The sequence below is a fragment of the Alosa sapidissima genome, chromosome 24 (genome assembly GCF_018492685.1).
Source record: "Alosa sapidissima isolate fAloSap1 chromosome 24, fAloSap1.pri, whole genome shotgun sequence".
Lineage (NCBI taxonomy): Eukaryota > Metazoa > Chordata > Actinopteri > Clupeiformes > Clupeidae > Alosa > Alosa sapidissima.
Window position 1 is genome coordinate 17,056,943 of NC_055980.1, and position 25,000 is coordinate 17,081,942.

General features: G+C 43.8%; 1 protein-coding gene across 2 annotated transcripts in view; it reads right to left on the reverse strand.

The window, feature by feature from the left end:
• prkg1b (protein kinase cGMP-dependent 1b) overlaps positions 1-25,000 on the reverse strand; it is a 148,900-nt gene that overhangs the window by 45,301 nt on the left and 78,599 nt on the right. For both annotated transcript variants that reach the window (XM_042083346.1, XM_042083345.1), the window contains exons 4-7: positions 17,649-17,754; positions 14,805-14,868; positions 6,533-6,610; positions 4,800-4,894 (exon numbers count right to left, since the gene is read on the reverse strand). In XM_042083346.1, coding sequence (XP_041939280.1) covers positions 4,800-4,894; positions 6,533-6,610; positions 14,805-14,868; positions 17,649-17,754 — 343 coding nt within the window. The remainder of the gene's footprint in view (positions 1-4,799; positions 4,895-6,532; positions 6,611-14,804; positions 14,869-17,648; positions 17,755-25,000) is intronic.

Here is a 25,000-nt window from a genome sequence, read left to right on the forward strand (position 1 = left end):
TAATGTTTTCACTACTGTTTTACTGCTACACTGTTACCTCAACCTGTTCTTGCACTGAAATAGTTTTTTATTTTACCTTGTCTACTTTACACTTTACTCTCCTATTTGTCTATATTATTTATGCTGGTCTCTAAACCTTACTGTTGCACTGTTGGACTAATGTTGGACTACTTTTTGCACCTCACACACACACACACCCACAGTGTCAACATCACATCAGAATCACCTTGTTGCTTGTCTCACCCACCCCATCAGCGTTGTGGTGTGAGCAGACAAAAACATGTTTCTATCACTTTTCTCTTTTTTCCTGTCTATCTCTTCCTTCCTTCCTTCCTTCCTTCCCTCCCTCCCTCTCTTTCTTTCTGCCTCCTTTCACCCCAACCCACACACAAACACACTTTCTTCCCTTTTTTTGCCCTCTGCCTTTCCCTCACTCTGACTCCTAACCTCTCCCCTATCTTACTCGGTCCCCCCCCCTTCGTCTCTCTTTCTCTCTGTGTCATCACAGCCCGTAGAGGCTCAGACAGGATTAATCCTCTTCAGCACCAAGCACTGCACTGTCTGGATGACACAGTTGAGGACCGCACCCCCCCCACCCCCACCCCCCTCTGTCTGTCTCTTTTCCATCTATCTAACTATCTATCTCTTTATAGATTTCTCTTGTACAGATGCTCACACATTGCATGTAGTGCTTGTATTACCATGTGATTTTATGAGTGATGACACTAGTATTTCCTTGTTTAAGTAGTTTTACTGACACAGACACACACACACACAGACACAGACACACACACACACACACACACACACACACACACACACACACAGACACAGACGCCTGTCAAAAGTTTGGGGTCACTTAGAAATTTAAATTCCACACCATTATAGACAAAATACCAGGGCAGTAGTTGTCAGATTACATTATGTGCTTACATATTTGCAAAAGGGTTCTTGACTGTTGTAGAAAGGACATGCCTATTCTTTAATGCAACATCTACATTGCCCATTATCAGCAACCATTCATCCAATATTCCAAAAGGCACAAGGCAGATACTAATCTGATATCATTTTAAAAGGCTAACTGAGAAAACATTGGAGAACCCTTTTGCAATTATGTAAGCACATAATGTAATCTGAAGACTGCTGTCCTGATTAAAAAAAAACAATGCAACTGATCTCAGCTGGTATTCTGTCTATAATGGAGTGGAGTAGAAATGTCTAAGTGACCCCAAACTTTTGACTCGTAGTGTACACACACATACACACACAGCAAGAAACATGCGTCATACACACATATACACACACAGAGACATGTGTGTCTCACACACACATACACAGAGAGGGGGGGAGAGAGAGGAATGGAGGGAGAGAGAGGGAGAGAAAGAGAGGGAGAGGGAGGGAGAGAGCACACATGTACATGCATGCATGTGTGTTTGTATGTCTTTGTGTGCACCTCTCTGCCAGCATAAGGAGAACACCTCTCTGCCTGGAGGAGAACATTTAGTTACAGTAAAAGCAGCTCAAGCGCGGTGTAGCAGGATGGGACACCGAAGAATGCTAAAAGCTTTTATGACATTTACACCCCTGTTACTCAGCGCATTAGATTATCCACAGTCAGTTTTACCTCCCTGTTGCATTAGACGCTGTACAGAAATAATCCTTAAAGGCCTTTGAAGCAGACATCCCAAACTGGTGCAGCACTTGTTGGATGTGAAATTAGCTTTTGAATGTCTACTGTTGGAAACTTTGACTTTAACATTAAGTGTTGTGTGTGTGTGTGTGTGTGAGTATACTGTATGCCGTTCATACTTTGCACTCCTTCAGAGAGAAAAGGTGGTGACCATGATGTACTCTCAAGGAGGTTTTAAAAGTTTAGCTGGGAGGCCAGACGGGAGGTGTTTTTTGTGGAGAGTAAACGTTTACCAGAAATTATAAATAAGAGATTGAAATAGACGCTGCATACAGGTTATTCTCGGCACATTTCGTGCGAAAAAAGGATTAACGCTTCTCCCGCTGGAGTGGCTACTGTCTGGGGAGAAACGAGGAAGCAGCTAGCCTGGGTGTTCCCATGCTGCCTTGCGCGCGATTTGATTCACGCTGCTAAGGCAGCCTGGATACCATGGAGCAAATTTTCGCCTGAGATAGGGAACCAATCACAGAACAGGGGGGAAAGCAAGACGATGATGAGCTATGCACAGATGCATTTGATAGACATCCGTGGCACCCAATAAACGGATCTGGGCATTTTTTTCAAATACGAGAAAATGAACGTTTGGTTCCCAGACCACGTCTCATTGAGAAGTGGTGGCGCTAGCCAGGCTAGGAAGCAGAGGGACATTTCGAACATTCAGGCCTTCGGTGTGGTGAGCCCGCGGTGTTTATTTTTCCTACGCTGTAGGCCTACAGTTTATTTTCGTGGATTTTTGATTACGGGACTATTGGATTATTGCATTTTTTTCCGTTTTAAGGAGCGACTTCTTTTTTCTTCTCTGTTGGACATTGTGCGCACCTGGAATTGCGGTAGCGCTTTATATGACTTTGGGGTTGGGACTGGGTAGAACAAAGTGATCAAGTTTATCTGTACATGCTTGGACTGAATTATATATTTCTGTTTGGGGTAGGGGTTATTTTGTTAATTGTATGGGATTGGTTGCATGTATGAAATGAAATCGAGAGCGAGAGAGAAAAAGCATAACGTGACCGTGAAGCCGCACTAAACGGCAACTAAACTTAAACTCAAATGACTGGTGTCCGAATTATTTCTTTCTGATTTTAGTAGCGTTCATCTCATATATATAAAATTTAGGGTTGAATTGTTACACCCTCTCTTCCTCTCCTTCTCCTCCTCCTCCTCCTCCTCATTTGCGCCTCTCGCTCCGCTTTAACCCTCTCCAGGGGCGTCACTAGACCTTATTCACTGGGGCACGTGCCTTAGTAAAAGTCTCCAGTGCCCCAGTACAATTAGCGCTGCTCTCGATGGAAATGGCATTCATGAGCGCATCTCCGTGCCTGCTTTAGTCATGACTCGAGCCTGTCACTTACCAGCCAATAAAAAAACAAGGAAAAAAGAAAAGGGGCCATAATAGCCAATCAGGAAATAGCACCTCTGTAGCTGGGTAAGATTGAACGCAACAACCAATGAAAATTGTTCACATGATTCTTCCGAGTATTTCGTCCGCTGGAGCTCGTCATATCACTTTGAGCACAGAGTAAGTCGTCCCCTGTTTTAATGTTACAACAAATTCACAACTTGTTTGACAGAAAAAATGACACGTTGATCGCTGTTATAGTAGGTTGCCCACATAATTAGCATCTGTTTTTCAATGCTTAGCCTCGTAGCCTAAATTTAGCAACGGTTTACCAGCTTGTGCTCTCTCCCTCACACACACACTCACACCATGTGTAGGCTGCATGCACACATGCGGACGATTAATAATGATTTATACGTATGCTGGAGAGAGAGTCCTGTAAAAGTAGCCTATACTGTTTGTGAAGCTGTCCTACTGTAAAACTAAACATAGCCTTCTGATAAAGTATTCAGAGATGGACATCAGACAATTCTTCCTGAACAGAGGCAGAGGAAAAGGAACAGTGAGGAGAGATGAGGACGAGGGAGGTATGATAATTGCCCACATTAAAGGTAACATTTATGCTGGTAATAGCCAGTGCTGTGATTTGATCAATGGTTTAATGGCAAACTTAAATAAGTTTGCTGCATTTGTAAATGTAGCCTATAATAATCTACACAGAATCAGACTCTGATTCTGTGTAGATTATTAGGCTACATTTGCAAATTATCACCAAAAGTCAGTATGAAGGCTTTAGTAGGCTATTTAAGCTAGAAAGAACTGCAGTATTGCCAGGATGACTACATGACCCTTGCCTGGGAGGGAAGTATATCTCAATATTGACTAAAAATAAGCTTCCCTTGTGTAGGAAAGCCTATTAAATTCATGCAGTGAGTATACAGTAGGCCTACTTATGCCTACATGTATGTGTTTGGATGTTGCTGCAGTGGCTGCTACAACAATTGAGGGAGAGAGTGCTGGAGGAGGAGGAGGAGGAGAAGAAGGTTGAAAAGAAGGAGAAGAGAGGGGAGAAAGAGCACAGGCTGGGCAGTCCAGTACCAGGCAGGAGGAGGAGGAGGAGAGAGACAGGCAAGAAATGAATGAGGACATGATGGGGTCTAGACAAAAAAGCCATTTATTTCATATTGTGCGCATTTAAATGTTTTTTTTTTATGTATTGGGAGTTGGGGGCCTGTGCCCCAGCAAAGCTCTAGGTCTAGAATCGCCCCTGACCCTCTCTGCTATGGCCTTGCTTTCCTCACTTGGACAAACACACGGCTACTTGTGTGGAAAGCGTGTATCATGCATGCCGGTTTCAAGTTCGAAGTGCTAACCAGTAGGCCACGGCTGCCCCTATGGCCTTTCCTCACTTGGACAAACACACGGCTACTTGCGTGGAAAGCGCGTATACATACAGTAGTTATGCATGTTATGCATAGTTATACATAGTTATGCAAGTGTGTGTGTGTGTCTGCAGTAACTGATAGAGAGAAAGAAAGTACAGTATATTTATACCAATGACCTTCATAGAAAGTGTTACCTCTATTCTGTATATATTTTGGCTTAGCGTCTGAAATGGAATATTTAGTTTTTCAGTTCATTGACTATCTCTGTCTGGTTTTCTGTCCATCTGTCTAACATGGGCTTTTCTCGTTTGCTCAATGAGGGAAGCTAACTGTCTCTACGTGTCCAGAGCATCCAGGTGGACGAGGGCTCGGAGGCGGTACTCACCCTTGAAGGGCTTTCTCCCCAAACCAATCTCCTTTGCCAAGCCCTCGCAAGTAGACTGGTGTATCACTGGGTGAGTCTTCTCGTGTGACGTTCACCTGTGGGGACAGACAAGGCATTCAACGATGAGTGTGTGTGTGTGTGGTGTGTGTGTTTATGTATTCAATATGCCAATATGTGTACACATGTATTTACACCTGATTGTTTGAGTGTATGTGCATGTGTGCGTTTCTATGATTCACAATTAGTCCTATATAATGATTTATTTATTTTGGTTAAATATGATAATCTCTGTATGGAGATGAGGACTCTTGCCATCTTATCCTGTTCAGTTCCAATTGTCACCCTCTTCGCAAATCAGCAGAAAGTAAGGAGTCCCTCAGTATCACTAAAAAGTCACTCGTGTGTGTGTATGTGTGTGTGTGTGTGTGTGTGTGTCTATATTACATTACATTACATTACATTACATTACATTTGGCTGACGCTTTTTTAACCAAAGCGACTAACAACATGGTAAACAGTAAGTTTTAGAACAATTCTCACAATTTTAGGACAGTTTAAAAAAAACACATTAGAGTACAGTAAGAATAAGTCGGTGAGTGCTGTATTTTAACAGTTACTTGTCAGTTTAACGGCTGGTGAGTGCTAGGATCAGTAAGACTTGTTGTAAGTGTTGCTATGAGAGTAGATGTTCTCTAAAGAGCTGGGTCTTCAGGAGTTTTTTGAAAGTGGAAAAGGATGTCCCTGCCCTTGTAGGAACTGGCAGTGTGTTCCACCAACGAGGAACAACAGATGAGAAAAGTTTGGATTGGCTTGAGCGTACCGGTGGTAGAGCTAGACGTCGTTCGTCAGAGGAGCGCAGCGGTCTGGAGGTAGTGTAAGTCTGTATGAGGGCATTCAAGTAGGTGGGAGCAGAACCGGAGACTACTTTGTAGGCAAGCGTTAGAGACTTGAATTTGATACGGGCCGCCATAGGTAGCCAGTGTAGCTGGATGAGCAGCGGGGTAACATGTGCCCTTTTGGGTTGGTTGTAGACCAGGCGCGCCGCCGCGTTCTGGATCATCTGAAGTGGTTTCACTGCGCAGGCTGGGAGACCTGTCAGGAGGGCATTGCAGTAGTCGAGTCGTGAGATGACTATTGCCTGAACCAGAAGTTGGGTAGCATCTTGAGTCAAGTAAGTCCTGATTTTCCGTATGTTGTAGAGTGCGAAACGGCATGACCGGGCGACTGAGGCAACATGATCTGAGAAGTTTAGTTGGTTGTCGAGAACAACTCCAAGATTTCTTGCAGTCCTGGTCGGTGAAACAGACAGGGAGTCAAATTTGATGTTGATGTCGTGGTGTATGGTAGGTTTAGCTGGGATGACCAGCAGTTCAGTCTTTGAGAGGTTCAGCTGGAGGTGGTACACACTATATGTGTGTGAGTGTGCATGTATGTATGTGTGTGTGTGTGTGTGTGTGTGTGTGTGTGTGTGTGTGTGTGTGTGTGTGTGTGTGCATGTGTGTTGCGGAGCAATGTGTGTGTATGTGTGTGTGTGTGTGTGTGTGTGTGTGGGGGGAGGGGGGGGGGGGGGTTGTAAAGTGAAAAAAATGCCTCAGGCATAAAAGAGAGTGTTGCCTCGGAGACAAGCACACCAGCAAACATTCCACTGGTGAGCTAAGTAGCCCTGACCCCTGACCTCTGTGTGCTTCTTAGGTGTCCTGCTGGAGGAGGAAGAGGAGGGTGGGGGCACTCACCTTCCCCTTGCTGATGATGAAGAAAGTGTCTCCTCGCGCCCCCTGTCTGATGATGTACTCCCCATCTCCATAGTGGGTCTGTCGAGGACAGAGGAAGAGAGAGGGAGAGAGAGAGAGAGAGAGAGAGAGAGAGAGAGAATAAGGGGACAGAGAAGGAGAGAAAGAAACAGATGGTCAGTGAAGCAGAGAGAGATATATATATAGAGCATCGAAGGGAAGGATATAAGGAATGTAAAAAAGAATAGAATAAGGCAGGAAAAAGACAAGATGAGAAGGGGGAAGTAGCACTGACTATCCTACTGTGATTTAAATGCACCCTAATACACATGACCCCTTTATATTGCCTTATAAGGGGAAGCCACACTAAGTCTCATTCAGCCATATTAGTATAATGACCACAATATTATGTACCATTATACAATGCACAGACACACACACATATACAGTACACACATACACACACTGTAATCACACACACACACACACACACACACACACACACAGAACAGACTCAAGAGGGCTCCAAAAGAGTGTTCCATCAACTTTCACAGGTCCATGCAATTAAATAGAACATTGTGTGTGTGTGTGTGTGTGTGTGTGTGTGTGTGTGTGTGTGTGTACACAGCGAAATGAAAAGTCCAATGATCCCCACACTTATTATTGCTCATCTGCAGAATACAAAAGATCATGGTGTGTGTGTGTGTGTGTGTGTGTGTGTATGTGTGTGTGTTCTGACTGAGAACGCCGTTCCCATCAGTCCAGAAATGCCACGGGGATATTTTGAGGAGCACAAATAGTATGCAGGAACATTTCAGCGGCATCGTCCTCATGAATAGTATTGATCGTGGAGGACGGCGATCTACCCAGAAGGCCGTTGGCAGTGCGGCATCGACTGGCGCCGGATGCTCTTTTCTCCCCTCCTCAGCACTTCTGGGCATGGGCAGGGGGGAGAGATGGAAGGGACACATCTGGTATGATGGGAAGATGTTGCGGACTGCAACCAGAGCCTCAGCAGTCAGCGAGTAAGCAAGACGAGGCATTTCCTATTCCAAAGTGCAGTACATTCATACATGCATAAATAGACACACACATACTGTACACACACACACACACACACACACACACACACACACACACACACACACAATCTCTCTCTCTCTCTTTCTCTCTTGCACACACACACACACAGAGAGACACACACACACACACACACACACACACACACACACACAATAACACACACACAATAACACACACAAACACACACAGAGACACACACACACACACACACACTTCCTTCCCTCCCATTACTACCCTCTTCGCAGTCCCCCCAGTCCCGCCCCCTTCTCATACGCTCAGTGGAAACTGGCGAACTTTTGACACGCCGCTCGATCCCGCCTCACAGGGGCCAGTGTGGGAACGCTCACTCACTCGCTTGCTCGGCCGCCCGCCGGCCAGTCCGCCCGCTGGCTGCCCACCCGCCTACCTAACAAACCCCTCACAAACCGATCCCAGATGTCTGGCAAACAAAAGGCATAAATAACAATGCAAAACAAAAACAAACAAACGTGAACAAAACAAACAAACATAAACAAAATAAAAACAAAAAAAAGGAAACAAAAAACAAATCAGACTGGAGCGAAATTAAAAACCTTTCCGGTTTTGACTCATTTGCACTCAGATGCGTTTGAGTGTTGTGGCTCACTCGCGTGTCGTTGGCGTCCATCTTCAGCACGTCGGAGTAAGCCTACTCTGAGCTGCCCTGGCTACACAACCTCTTTGTCTTCTTCTGACAAATAAGGTGAACAGCTTGCCCTAAAATATGCAGCTTCATTTTTTTAGACCATGTGTTGACAAAAGAGACTGGAAAAGCATGTTAGAGGTTAAGACCCTCTCTACCCTCTCTCTCTCTCTCTCTCTCTCTCTCTCTCTCTTTCTGTTTCACATAGTTATTTTAGGACAAATTTCAGACTCCCCAGACTCCTCATATATATTCAAACCTTAGCAGTGACTGTTAGATAACAAGGCTAGTACTGTAGTAATGAAGTTTTGCTGTTGTTACCAAGGCAACATGTTTCTGCCCTGCAGAATAGTGTCTTTGTCATGAGATCCTCTGACAGATGGGAGCAGGCCTACTGACCAATCAGCATCTAATGTCCAATATCCATGTTTTGGAGCTCAACACGTAGAGCTTGGTTGAACAACACTAAGATTATTACAATAAATATTTACTGTATAAGTCAATCTGTATAAAATCCTCTGGCAAATTATTTGTAAACAAAATGTATAATAAATACAACAATGAAAATACTGCAAATCAACAATGAAAAGACTGCAGACATTAGTAGCAACTACAACTATTACAATTATCATGAAAAAGGTATTGACCCGGTGAGTTGCTTTCTCACAAACAGTTAGAGTTAAACACATAGAAACTGGATTCCTCGACTGGCTCAATACTAACAGCTCTTCCTCAGTAGGGTGCTCATGCGGCTGTGTTTTAGAATAGCATTGTGAGTTCCAGGGTCCCTCAGCAGAGAAACAGGCACGTCAACTCAGACAGTATTCACAGCCCACGCTTTCACTTACATACTAACAGTGTGTGTGTGTGTGTGTGTTTGTGTGTGTGTGTGTGTGTGTGTGTGTGTGTGTGTGTGTGTGTGTGTTGTTTGTGTGTGTGTGTGCATGTGTGTGTGTGTGTGTGTCAACTGGGTGTAATCGTTCATTAAAATGTCAACCTGTCAAAATAATCAACTGGAGAAAAATGCCAGCTGAATATGTCAGCCACCTGCCATAAACATCATTAAATGAGTGAATACACACACACACACACACTTTTCACCTGTTGCTTCTCCACATATTAACATAACTTGACAAAACAAACTACAGGACACTTTCCATGATATTAACGTCAGTGAGATAGAGGGCCGGTCAAAGTCTGCCTTGGCACATAAAGTACATCAGATACACACCAATTTCCATACATTCCTTCCAGAGCTATGTCAGAAGATAACACTGAGGCATCATAAAAGTCGTATCCTACGCATATTAACATAACTATGCAAAGCAAAGGAAGGGGCAATTTACATTAAGATATCATATATATTGAACTGGAATAAGTCAAGTCTTTATTCCACTGTAAAACACATTCGTGCAACTCAACATCATCCCATCAAGTCACCTTGTTTGCGTTGACTGAATTATGTGGATGTGTGGCGTCAAGTCCATTGAATACACATTGGCATCAGCCAGAATGACAAGATGCCTTGAGTGCAATAATCTTTTTACAGTGTATGTAACAGGTAGGTGGCAGCACCTTGAGTAAGTACCAGGACTGTGTCAGGCAATAGCACTTAGACAAGAAATTGTGTTAAGACTGCGAGTGTCTCCCTAAAACAGATAGACAAAGATACCTGACAGATACAAACAAACTGAGAGACCCTCTACCACCACGGCACAGAATGTTATCAATCCAGGGATTCTATTCCAGCTCTGTGAAGATCTCCCTACTGTCGGAGCAGAATAGTCTTAAAGGAGAGATCCGGACGATTTTAACATGGGTCTTGATCGCTAGACGTCGCCAAGTACCGTCGACAGGATGCAGGGCCAGGTGTGATGTCATCAGTGTCATTCCTCCACATGTGCAGGTCCGAGGGGGAGCAGGAACACAAGTGGCCGCAGCACCAAATACCACATTCAGGTCCAAATGCCCACAGAGAGAAACCCACGTTTGAGTCAGGTCCCGATCCCACCCTATCTATCTCCCTCCCATTTACTTCCTGACACTCTTCACTGTGATATCTGAATAATGGCAAAAAGCCATTTTTTGTAAAACAATAAATAAATAAATAAATAAACATGTATAGGTCCGTGTTCCCTCGGACCAGTTGTGGATTCCTACAGACATACTGTATAATACACTTGATGCTACATAATATTGACACAACTCAGTCAAAGCAGTAGGATCACTTGAGTGGGTTGTGTTGAGTGTCCTGGAACACTTGAACTTAAAGAGATGCTCCTATCTGACAGAAAATCCCAGAAATCCCTCATTTTTATACTGCCATTCCGGGGGCATTAAAAAAGACGAGGTGGCATTTGGCGACGGTGGGGGGGGGGGGGGGGGGGGTGGTGTCTAGTGTGGGAGTAACAAACATATCGATCACGGTGCTGCTGCTGGGTCTTGGGGCGACTGATCGAGCAGGGCGGGAGAGGGAACGGGACTCCCCGCAGAGATGAGAGGATCATTTGTAAGAAAGGCAGAAGGCAGTGTGAGAGTGTTCCGAACCTGATGGTGATGGTGCACGAGCCGCCAGTTTGGAACAGTTTAATGTCTGTAATGCAGACGCCATAACAGAGCCATGTAAATAAGCTATTTAAAGTCTGCAGCTACATCTTCTTAAACTTCGACTTATAAATAGTAATAAAAATAGTGATGTATGTTCTTTATAGGCTCATTTCAAGACATTTATGGATGCCTTACAAAGCACAATGACAAAAAAATACAATATTCAGACATCAGAAGTGTACTTGGGGAAAGTAACTTAGACTGGAGCGTATGTGTCAGCGAAAGGTAAGTGAGTTTAAAGAGCTGTGTTTTTGTTTTAGTGTATTTTGAGACGTGATTTAAAAGGAGAACATCATTATTGCATACTGTATGTCTTCCAGGAATTCCAGGGGCAAAATGATGCCAAAATAGCATGGTCATATGAGCAAAACTGGAGTCTGCACAGTACACGCGTATTGGAGCCAGCAACATAGATCCGCTCAGAACTGACCACATTTGGTTTAAATCTCCTCCGTTTTTTAGTTCCTTCCAGTGGCTTAACTTTTGACTAGGCTTCCAAAATCCATCATGATAGACTCTGTCATTGTGGGAGCGTGATTTAAAGGGAGATCAGGCATAGGCTGCATGGGGTTGTTGGTCAGGGTTCTGGTTCGTCTGAGAATCTGTGTTGGGGCAGGCGTTGGGGATGCAGAGACAAGGGAATGTGGACTGCGCTCCTGTGCCACAGAGGGTCAGACGTCTGCCTGGGTGGGCATGCGGTAGGGTAGTGGACTGGCACTAGGGGTGAAACAGAATGGGCTGTCACTGGCTTGGAGCACATCCAGGTATTTGAATCTACCACTTAAACAGTTCAGTACGAATATGTGTACCTTTACACCCCTAGTCACTACATCACTCTTGGAGCCAGCCCCTGTTGGACGTTCGAGGTACTGCATGTTTTTTAAATTCCCATTAAATTCTTCATTGTGTGGTATCAAATGTTGCTGCTTGGACTCATGCAGGTGGTTTTGGTGTGTCTGAGAGCCAGAGGTGGGGGCAGTGAGGTGGAGATGGAGCCTGAAGGGCGTTTGGGGTTTGGACGGGGGAGATGATTAGACGCTCTGAGCAGCAACGGTTCATGCTCCACAGGAGATGGCTGCACTCCCACACTGTTGCGCTAGGTGACTCTGACAGGACAACTCTAACACAAACACACACAAATACCTCAAACACTCACAGAGAGACACATATAATCAAATACAGCTGTGTCAAACACATTCACCAAATACAACATGCTCTCTCTCTCTCTCTCTCTCTCTCTTTCTGTCTCTCTTACACACACACACACACACACACACACACACACACACACACACACACACACAAAGACACACTCCACAGCTCATTAATCATTTTCTCTCTGCCCATTAGTCCACTACAGTCACACACACAAAGGTCTCCATTTTCTCCAATCATTATGTCTCTTTTTTTTGTTGGTTCTGATTTTGTGGCTTTCAAACGAGAGCCACCCGAACGGCACAGCTCAGGGAGAAGAGAGAGAGAGAGAGATTGAGAGAGAAAGATATATAAAGAGAGAGACATAAAATTAGAGCGAGAGACAGAGTGAGTGAGAAAACTCAGAAGGAGGTTTGGTTGCTTGTTATTGTAAGATATTGTTTGTGACATGGAGGTGTGCTTCCCACAGAGGGGGCATATCTAGTCTTACCTCGCCTGACCTCCCATCAACCCTTATTTTCTCCACTCTCCCCAGCCTGGTGATGGAAAGACATGCCCCCTTTGTTCACACAAAGAAGCTGTCAACTCTATATAGCCGACCACAACACTCTATATATGGTGTCTGTGAGGTTTACCTTACAATGGGGACAGAAGAGTATCAATATGCAAATCAGTGTCATGCTAACAATGCCTGAGCTTGTCTTGTGTACATGATACACACTTCCTCTTCACAAAGAAAAAAATAAATAATTAAAAGCCACAAAAAGAACCATGAATGCTGTTTTTCTATGCAGATTCTGCCAATCAACACTGAAGTATTTCTCTCTCTCTTTCTGACACACACACACACACACACACACACACACAAATCGCTATTTAGTCAACAGCAGTTCTGTTTAGTATCATCTGACATGTTGTGTGTAGACAGGTCCTCACTGGCTCTGGCTGCTCGTGCTTCATAATGAACACTAATGAGCGTGCGGCTGGTCTCCATGCCGATGAGATGACTAGTGCAGCCATTTCTGCTCAGCTTTCGAGATGTCTGCGCACAATCTTCCCAATACTAAATGATGTTGCTGCACTTTAACATTCATTTGCATAAATTACTGTAACAAGATGTTCCTTCTCAAATGTGTTATAGTGAGAGAGAGAGAGAGAGAGAGAGAGAGAGAGAGAGAGAGAGCGCAGCACACATTTTTAACTTCTGGAAGCATCTCCAGGTGAAGGCGCTGCTGAGATATGAGGGATGCCATTGACAAAACAACATTTTAGGCGTCTGATTAAAGGTTTGTGAAAAACACTCAAAGGGACTTTGTGGAATCGAGTCGACTTGAACACAAAATTACATTTGCGACAGCACTCCACTGACTTGGATTGTATTTCATACAGCTGCACACATGGTACAAAGTCACACTACAAGAGAGCGGACCTGGCGCTAGCTGGTTTGCATGCTAACTTTAGCGAATATCTGGGTAACAAAGAGCATTAGTGTTTTCATTCTGAATATTGTTAACTAAAGACAACTACAAATAGCTCCTTTACATAGTGCGGATGTGAGCTGACTTATCTTTGGCAAACAGCAGCAGCTGACAGTATCAACCTGGTAGCATCTTATTATCTGGTGCCTCAGGTGTCAATTTAATCACACTGCAGCCTGTTGCAATCTGCTGGAATCACAGATGCATCCTCCACTCCTCCACAAAACCTGCCCCGACCCATATGATGAATGTTTACACGTCAGACAAATGCTAGGGTAAACATTATATATGACATCCCTTTGGCAAGCTGTCTTCAGCTTTGGCAAGCTGTATTCCCGAGCTGATTTTTGTTTTCTTTCTCATATGCTTGCGTGGCAGCCATCTTGTTGCACGGGTCTAAGTGGCCTGGAAACCCAGAGGCAACCAATTGGATTTCAGAATCTTATCCCAGCTGTGGCGCCGACTAAGGCACAGCATAGAAATGCAGGAAGGGGAGGGAAATGACCTCTGCATCTGTCTCATGGCTCATGTGTAGGAAATGGACATCCTCAGGGTCTCTGGGGCAAGACTTCAAGACTTGAGGTATGTTCATTTACACACACACAGACACACTGACCTGACATACACACACACACACACACACACACACAAACACATACACAAACACACACCCCACATACATACACACAGAGAATAGAGAGAGAGCGAAAGAGAGAGAGAGACAGAGAGAGAAAGTAACTATTCCTCCCCATTAAAACACATGGCGATAGACGTCACCTGTTGCCTTGCTGGCCCTGATGGAGTGCCAGGCAAAGGCTAATGAAGTGGCTCATCACGGCGGACGCCGACGGAAATTGGTTCGATTGCTCACCGTCAGCCCCTAATGGACTGGAAACGGGCATCACCATGCGTGCCTCTTGTGTGTTCCCCGTCAGCGACACAGGGCCACCGCACGCTGCCACCGACCTGTTGTCACTGATTGAGTTTGTCAGAGGGGGGAAAACACCTGCTCCAGGGGAGAGTATTCAAATCTCATTCGCACAGATGTTTCAGTTCAAGTATTACTATGCAGTCAGTGTTTTCTTTTCCACACAGCTACTGTTGCTGAATGCAGTGGTGACTTCCCCTCAATGCCTAGCTGTTAAAAGAGGCGAATGTGAAATCAAACCGAACCATGGGTGATGATTGTGTTCTCCCGAAGACCCTGAAGCGAGTTAATGAGAAAGAACGGGGGATGACGACAGGAAAATCAATGGGGAGTTTGTCATTGGTGCTGGAAGGGGCATCCTACCTCTTCGAGCACGTCTGCCAGCTTGCTGAGAATCTCCTCTTGAAGGCCTTGAAAAGTTGGAACACTGGAGAGAATGAAGAGAATAAGAGGAAGAGGAGTGGGAGAGAGAGAGGGAGAGAAAAAGACAGAGGGACAAATAAAGAGAGAGAGAGAGAGATTAGACAATCAACAAATTAAAGTCGCTCCGATGTCATTATCACCTCTGGAACTCACCTCTGCAGTATATCATCATAACCACACACAATCTATCATCTGTAAGAATTCAATACGCCACTTGTTTCTCTGAGAGCCAAAAGCTCACATCTACACAGAGGATTTCTTCATATCAAGCATTTCCCTCCAGAGCTCTCCTACTGTTAACTAGATTAATGCTGGTGGGATTCAGTAAAATTGTCATGCTGACAAGAAGACAATCTCCCGCCATCCCAAAAAAGACACATTCCACCCCTCCTCCCTTTTCCCCATTGCCAAAGATGAAATGTAGCTGGGCAAACAACGAGATGTCTTGTGGAGATTACTGGAGATGCCAGGGGACCGTCCCTAATGCTTCTGCACCGTGCTCAGTTTCACCAGCTGCTCTCATCTCCCCTCACCCCTCCTCTCCTCTCCTTTTCCCTCATTTTCTCTATTCTCCCTTCCTCTCCCCTCCTCTCCCCTCTTCTCCTCTCTTTTCCCCCTCCTCTCCTCTCCCCTCATTTTCTCTATTCTCCCTTCCTCTCCCCTCGTCTCCCCTCTTCTCCTCTCTTCTCCCCCTCCTCTCCTCTCTCCTCACCTCCTCTCCCCTCCTCTCCTCTCCCCTCCTTTCCTCTCCTCTCCCCTCCTCTCCTCTACTCTCTCCTCCTCTCCTCTCACTCTGATAAGGGAGGTAAGGGGCAGCAGCTAGAGGAAGGGCATGTTCTTTTGACCTGGCATCTCCTTCTTTCTTCTGCTTGACATTTCCTGAGTGCAGCATCTGCCAATACCGTCACATCAAGCTGAGCATCCACAACTCTGGTGGATGTGATGTGATGTGATTGGACGATCCCTCCGTACCCCTTTTCTGTTTGCTGACACTGGGAATTTGTGGCTTGTTTAAAGTTATTTTCCAATTGCTAACACACTAAAATGACATGCGTAGCACAATTATTTAAACTGACACACAAAGAGCAAAACTTCTTCTCAAGTCTCCAAAATTCTAAACACATTTTCTGCTTTACACACCTTTTGCAATTCAAAATGCCACTTTTTAAATGCACTGAACACAGGTCTCTGCATAAGACACAACAATCTGACATAAAGTCACGTTTGCCATTTCAAAACACTGCCATTCAAAATGACACTACATGAGCTAATTGGCCTATACATGTGAATATGTTGCACAGACTTGTTTGGTGAAAAAAAAAAGAAGAAAGAAGAATTTTCTACAATTTGAATTATTTTAGTAATATGACAAAGCAAAACCAGCGTAGTTTGCAAAATTGTGTTTTAGCTATTGGAAAAACCTGTAACGACTACTTCCACTGAGGCTTTGACAACTTTTACACCCCCCCCCCACACACACACACACAAATGTTTGCCAAGTGAATCATGATGCTCAGTGAGATATTTTATCTGTTCACACAGGCTGACTGTGGGATCAAGCTCATCACTTCTCATTTACGTGTTGTACATGTGACACTTGTAACATTTCTCCTGGACCTATATGAGAACACTGTGTTTTCCTGCTTTTGATGTAATGTCTAATGACTGCTCAGTAGTGTTTTCATTTTGACTGCTTTGTGAGATGATCTGAAGACAGCGTTTGGTTTTGAGCACAGGTGCAACTGTTTTTAGGCGCACAGGTGCTCAGTTTTGCAGAGTTGGGCAAAGGTTTTGGGAATGTAGTTTGAGATTTGGGACTTGTGTTTATAGTTTTGAGAAAAAGTGTGGCAGGTTTCAAAAAATGTGCTTTAGCAATTGTGAAAAACTGTAAAAATGTGACGGTGGAATTACAGGAGGCAACAGAAAACAAGCAATGTACTCAGAAGGCGAAAATAAATCTGAATTATCCCAGTCAATGACTGACATAATGACAGCCTGCAGCGTCTAGTCTGACACAAATATACAATTCCACACTACTGATAAAACACTCTGTCTGTGATAAATAGCGCGTCATGGTCTATACCCTTGAAAAAAGAATGTGTGTGTGTGTGTGTGTGCGTGAGTGCGTGCATGCGTGCGTGGGTGGAGGCAGAGGGGTACCCTCTTCACACAGAAAAGCAAGGAAAAGTGTGCTTAGAGCCTCGCTAATAACTTCAGAGTGAGCATTTCCTGGATGGAAAGAGAGAGAGAGCGAAAAAGAAGGAGGGAGATAAGGCAGAACAGTAAGGTAGAGGAGGAAGGAGGAATGAGGGGGAGGAGGGGACCATGAGGGAGGGAAAAGGTCAGCCAATCCATGATTGTGGCTCGGGAAAAATGGGAAAGGAGAGGAGGGACAAAACCCAGAGAAATGAATAGAAGAAAGAGACCAGAGAAGGTGAAGTCGGACGCTCAAACAGGTGGAGAAGAGGCTGAATAGGTCAGAGAGATGAAGGGAAGAGATAAAAAAGGGGAGCGATTGAAGGAGGGATGCAGGGAGGGAAGCATGAAGGGGGAGGGGGGTAGAGAAAGAGGATAAGGGGAGAGAGAAAGTGACAGAGAGAAGGAGAGAGACTGAGCGTGTTGAGAGGAAGAGAGAGAGAGAGAGAGAGAGAGAGAGAGGAAAAGAGGGATGGGATGAATAGAGAAAGTGAGAGGAAGAGAGAAGATGAGAACATGTAAGGGAGATATAGAAAAGACAAGAAAGAGCAGGGGAGAGAAACGGAAAGAAAGAGAGAGCTGACCCACCTCTTGAGAAACTCCATGTATTCTGTCTGCTTGATAAGGCCAGTTCTCATCATGATGGTCTGGAAACACTGGCGGTCAATGGCCCACAGCTTCACATTGGTCAGAGCTGGGGGCAGAGGAGGAGGGAGGGGTTATATGTACATTCGGTACATAGGGATAATGTGCGGAACGCTGGTCATTATCAGAAAATAAGTCCCTACAGGGTGAACAGGACTTGTTTCGTCCTAAAGGGACTTATTTTCCGATAATGACTGACGTTCTCTACATAACGCCTACTTGCCAAAACGTTTCATCATGGCTTTTGCTGAGAAACAAATGAATGAATGAATGAATAAATGAAGTTCCATTGCATGAAGTGACCAGACTACTTGCAAAGTGATATGAAAGCCTTAAATCGGAAGGACAAAACCTGTTGCCATTGACAGCGGTAATTATTTGTTTGCAGTGGTAATTACATGGAAATAATTTACCGTAGAACGTTGGGAAATCCCATTCAAGTCAATGGAGCGTTCTACTAGCATTGTGAAGAGCCATATATTAAAGATATATGGACATAGACACACTCACCAATCATACAAACACATACATAAACCAGCAGACAAAAGTAGAATGCTCTCACAGATCAATTATGAACACTGTATGTACATCTCAGAACAAACTCTCATACACACACACATGCACACACGAACACGCACACGCACACACACACACACACACACACAAACACTCTCTCTCTCACACACACACACACTCTCTCTCACACACACACACACTCACGTGGTGCTTGGACAAAAGAATCCCCAAAAACAACTAGCGTCTGTCCGGCGGTTGACATGAAAAAGCGCATGAAGAATCCACTTGGTGATGGCAAGGTACAGTAATTATCTACCCGCTGACTGGGAACAATTTTCCCCAAATGCCCTCAAATTGATTTCCTTTCAGCCATAATCTTGGCAGCGATTGGGACGCTGAGGAGAGACTGCCTGAGGAGTCCATGGAAATAGACTTTCCATGGGATGGAAAGAAGTTATTATTCCGGGACATGAATGGGAATTTTAAATGGGCTTTCTTGGGGCCGGATGGTGTTTCTAAGAAAAGAGACTGTGGGTTATACATTCACTGTGGTACTTCAGCCACTATTGAGGCTAAATGGGGAAAAAAGGTGATGCTCTGACACACAACCTGATTTGATTCCTTTTTTTCTCGTGATGTTTTCCAGTGACACCTGTTTCACATATAATTACGTAACCAATCAAATTCCAACATTTCTGAGTCACTCAGTCTTTTAGGGAGCCTGGATCCATTATTCAGTGGGGGTCCGATGGGAAACAGTGTCCACTGCAAACACGTTATCTCGCTATGACAGGCCTTGCAGCGCGGGAATCACCCATAGGCCAGGCCAGCTCACCATAGCGCGAGGGTGGGAGAGATAAGGAGAGGAGGGTGGAGGGAGAGGAGGGTGGAGGAAGAGGAGGTGGAAGAAGTGGAGACAATTGGCGGCACACAACTACGCACTGGGAATTCCCTCTCAGGGATGATGTACTCCCCCATTTTATCCAACTAGTTTCACACAGTTGGATAAAATGGGGGAGTGTTTTTGTTTTTTTCGATTTCCAATCATGATTCTCCAGGCCAGGTAAGGTGAAAAGCAAACCACAATAATGGAGTAATGTGAAATGATGACATACATTGTTTACTCGGTAACTCTCTACTGCTGGGTGAAAGCCTCTGCAAATTATGATACATTTAAATGTACTGTATTTATTTGTTTATGCTTTCAGTTCAGTCTGTTTATTTATTTGTTTGTTTGTTTATTTATCTGTAGCCTACAGTATGTTGGTCTGTTTCTCAGCAGAATTATAGAAAAAAACATCTACCCAATTTTAATGACATTTGGTGGCAGGTTGTAGCATGGATCAGTGAAGAACCTATTACATTTTGTAGTGGATCCGAAGCCCAGGGAGGATACACAAATAATGTTTTACTTCCATTGACATTGCGAGATAGGACAAGTAACTAATGCCTCTTATGGCAGCTGAAAATACTGACTTCGATAGCCTTTTGAGGAAAACCATTATCATTTTCTATCAAGAGAACTCTCTGGCCTCCATCAAATACAATCTCCTCGTGTCTCTGTGTTCTGACTGAGAGATGCTGGGTGATTCTGGAGTTTCACATCATGTTTATCGTGCCATGTGGCTGTAACAGACTTTCCTGATTGATCTCTCTAGGTGTACAGACAGCTGGGAGGTGGATATACTGTAGATAAATGGACAGACAGAGAAAGGGGCTGGGGCACAGACATGATGGAACAGACGCTGAACATTTAATGTTATTTTCTTTTTTCTTCAGCTCCCAGAACAATATCAGTGAATCATATTACTCGTCTGTACACAAGAGGCCACACTTTAGACTAGACTGAATGTGCATCTGCTATCAGACAATAACAACTCCAAGACATCGTGTTACAGTTAAAAAGCAAAAAAAGACACCATGAAATGACTCTTTCTTTTCAGCATGGACTAAGAGAAAGAAATGAGAGACACAGGGGCAAACACTCTTCCAGGCGAGGCATGGAGAATTATCAGCCAATTAGGGCCTTTCATTTAGCCGACTTTTGTGATAGAATCAATTATAGGTGTTCACTGGTTCGCTCACAGAGACCTCTGCATGCATTAGAGGTAAAGAAAAACGCTAGCTAGACACCGGAAAATGGATTGTCTGAAGAGTGTGAAAGTGTGGAAAAAGAAAGAAAAGAGAGAGAGAGAGAGAGAGAGAGAGAGAGAGAGAGAGAGAGAGAGAGAGACTACACACCTTCCAGGCTTGTGCTCATACACAATTAGGAGAACAGAAGGCAATGCTGCTGCCACTGCACAGAGTGTCAAGACAAGGGCTCCTGGGAGAATCTATCTCTATATCTTTAACCCACTCATCTAACCACTACTCCCAACCACACTAACCACACCAATAGAACCAATAGACACAATAGTGTCTGATGGCTAATCATCAGTTATATAGAACAGGTTTCAGGAGACTCTGGGAAGTGCTTTACAGATCATCTGGATTCGATCGGTCACGCTCGGAACATCACACGTTCTTCTCAGCACACACTCTCTCTCTCTCTGTTGCTCTCTCTCTGTTGCTCTCTCTCTCTCTCTCTCTCTCTCTCTCTCTCTCTCTCTCTCTCTCTCTTGCACTCTTCAGTCAACAGAAGCCGAGTTCAGTCGCCTGTGGAAGAAGTCCTCAGGGAGAAGTGGGATCTTCAGCTCAGACATGGACTCTTTCCCCTGATTAATGAAAGGACAATTAGAGGTGGAATACTAATATCACCCACTAATAGGCTACATTCTATTTAAGTGTCTTCATGGTAGAAGAAGATAATGAAGTGATTGACCGGCACATTGTACAGGTAACCAGATTTCTGATTTAGTAATATGAAATAAGACACTGGTAATGTGAAATAAAATGTATATACATGAAATGACTTAATTACACGTCAATAAGAACCACTAATGTAGTAATAAAAAGGTAATAGTTGGTAACAGCGGAGCGTATAAGAGCCCTCTGAGGCTTTGACATTTTGAAGAGGAGATATAAAGGCACCTCTCCGAAATGTGTTCCCTGCCTGTTGGTGCTCCATGGCAACGCTGATGTTTTTTGGAGGTGATATCAAGTCTGCTCCTGCAAACCTGTCATAAATCTGAGCCTTTGGAGCGACTTCACTGGACATATTTAGACTGCAGATTTCTTTCTCCGGACTTCAAAGAGGCCTTGGCCTGCTGTTTGCTGGAGATGGGCACGTTCTCCATGATCGCCCGGCTGAAACGGCTGCCAAGCAAGCGGCCAACTTGAGAGACAGTTGGAGGTGATGTTCGATCACGTCAAGCTGGCATGGTTTAGGGGCGCGAGTGCCATCTTTGATACGCCATCCGTCCAGTCGCCAACGCACCTGGAGGCATACAAAGTATGCCCGCTCATGCGCTAAATCATACACCCGTGTGGCCGAGGAAGGAGGCAGTCTGCTTCCTTATCTTTGACTTATCTTTGACTTTAATAAGGGCCCTATTGCTAAAGCCAAAGAAGAAGAGTTCGAGTACGCATGCTGCGCCTTCCTGGAGAGTGGCCAATTAAACGACTGGCTCCTGATCACCATGCACAGCACACACCACACCGCACACCCCGAAAGTAAACAAAGCAAAGCAATACAAAACAACCTCCATCAAGTAGAGGCTGACATTGGACAACAGCTTACACTGCCACCTGAGGAGCCGAAGGGGAGGAGGCCCCTTCAATCTGGTTGCCTTTAATTTGCCAAGGTCGCAATATGAGATTTCAGACGGCAGACTAACACCTGATTAGCGATGGCATTGTGTTAGAGGAAGAGACCTGCCGATGTTGGTTGTTCAAAATATAAGGTGTGCATTTTGTTGGCAATGAAAATAAAGCTTAATACTTAAATGTTGCTCCTCAAGAAATGTAGAAAATTATTACTTCAAGGGCTTGTTAAGGAAAGACACTGGGGGCCCTAATTGAATGATGGGCAAAGAGCAGTCTTTAGTCGGTAGCACTTTATTTGACAGTATCGACATAAGAGTGACATGACACTGTCATGAACACATGACACTGTCATGACATATGAACCCTAACCCTAACCATTATTCTAACCTTAACCTTAACCCTAACCCTAACCCTAACCCTAACCCTAAACCTAATCATAACCTTAACTTCTTATGACAAAAAACGAATGACACTTAATGACAGATGTTATGTCAATGTTTATGACTTGTTTATGACATGTTCATGACAGTCTCATGTCACTCTTATGTCGATACTGTCAAGTAAAGTGTAACCCTTTAGTCTCACTACAGATAATTTATTGACTAGGCAACATCTATTAGCTAATCTAACACTATGGGCAAGACCTTAACAGCAAACATTATTAATGAGTCCACTAAATGCCACAATAGCTATAGTTCATCCTCAAGAACTTTGTTTGTTGATAGACTTTTAAATTAGGGCCCAGGATATTCATCTTCTGTTTTTTTTTTTACACCATTAAAGTCCTTCTTTTAGTGAAGCACATGGCATGAAATGTAATGCCAAACTTAAACAAAACAAAAACTTAAAAACGAAAACACGCTTCTGCTTGAAAGTCTGCCACTGCAGGCCATTTAGAAGCTCAAAGAAAAGCCTTAACAAAGTCCCAGCAGCGATAACAGGGTTTGTTTGGCTTTACAGGCTGACTCATCAGGCAAAGGCTGAGTTAGACAAAAAGGAAGCAAATTAAAATGATCCCTTTAGCACAAATTAATTACGTCATCCTTTCAGTGATGGAACTAGTGTGTTTTCAACGTCAGATGGGTTTGAGATAACTCACTGCCATTTGTTAATGGCATGTACAATTAGCGCTAAGTAATACAGGAGCCCGGATAAAGGCTTGCAGCTTTTAACTGTATGTTGAAATGAAATGATGCTGTTGAATAATGCCAATATGCTTGTTCCATTCTACTGATGGCATAAGCTTCAATCACAAATAGTGTTTATAATCCTGATTAATGATAATCTCCACACACACACACACACACACACACACACACACACACACACACATACAGGAGGAGAGAAAAAGTTGGAAGTTGGAAACAATGGTATTTGCATAACATAAAGCATGTATCCTTGGATATTTGCCATCATCAAAGACACTTAAATTAGTCTATTGCATATTTTCAATTATCATCCACCCACTCTATATTTCAATTAAACTGCACTTTCATCTCAGGCATGTTTTTTTCTTTGAAACTCTGATGATTGATGTTATATAATTATAACTATTTCATAAAGCTGCAAGCTAAAACGGATGAGGCTGGTCCTTTGTGAAACTAGAGATTAGGAGGTGCAGATCCACCTGCACAAGGATCTGCTGCACAGCTCTGTAAGATATGCTCACAATTCACATCCTTTCACATTTGTACACTTACATTTACTCATTTTTATCCAAAGCAACTTACAAAAAAAAGGGACTAATCAAGATGCAGTGTGACTAGGACATGTTAGTGCAGCAAAAAAAAGGTACTACTCCCATAGAAAGGAATACTGTTCAAGTGAAGTTAAGTCGAGGGAGGGAGAAGAGGGATAGTCGTGATAGGGAAGAGGGTCGTGGTAAGTGGTAGGTTAACCCTTAAAGGTGTAGGTTTTTGAACATTCTAAGTTCCGCAACAATTGAAGGTTCTAAAATTCTATGTTGAATTCAATGAACCCAGATATTCTTTAGAACGTTCATTTCTCAACATTCCGTACTCCTTTAAGGGTTAATAATGTCCAGCTGCTAGTAGTGCTAGGAGAGGAGGTACTCTCAGAAGAGTTGGGTCTTCAGGAGGTTTTACTAACAACCTCAGTTTCTTGCCCCTTTTCTACAAAGAATAGTGCTCATTTCTTAGAACAGTAATATAGTCTAATGTGTCTCTGAGGAAAGCTCCTTCCTTCAGACCAGCGGAAGTGCTGATGCTCCAGATACTCGATTAGCCCTGAGAATGCTACTTTTATTGCTTCGTTAAACAGCACAACAGTCTTCGGACACATAACCTTAAATGGCTTTGGAATGATAAATGATAAATGTTGTTACGTACAACATTTTTCAGTTTTTGAATTATAGGGTACAACGTGCACACACACACACACACACACACACACACACACACACACACACACACACACACACACACACACACACGTCACTTTTTCTCTCTTTCCCACCGGCCTCCAACACAGACACAGACACACACACAGACACGCACATGCACACACACAGACACGCACACACACACACACACGCACACACACACACACACACACACACACACACAGACTGACTTATATCAGTATTTTTTCTTTCTACAACTGCAGATTGACAATTAACTCACTCTACTCATTTTAACGGATGTGCACATAATTAACAAACTCTGAGAAATCTCATTTGAGAAAATTGAAGGGATTTTCATTGAACATCAGTGTGAAATTGAGTGGCAAAAACGTTAAATTAATGTAAACCTCAAATTAATTACATTTCCCATTTTTTAACACTAGCTAGAAAGTGCCTGTCTTAAAGTTCAAAGGGTCAAGCCATCCCATAATTGGTTGCCCAGGCAATCAGTCCTCATCTTGATCACATAAAATTAGTGAGAAAGAAATCAAAATATACATCTTTGGTCTGAGGCACACCCAAAAAAGCAATCTTTGGGGATGTGATGGCCTCAATCAAGCACTTTGCAAACATCCAAGTCATCTCTATTGATCCCTGCAGCAGGAGCTGAGGAGTCTCCCTCAGATTACATCAGGTGTTCAGTATGGTGGAG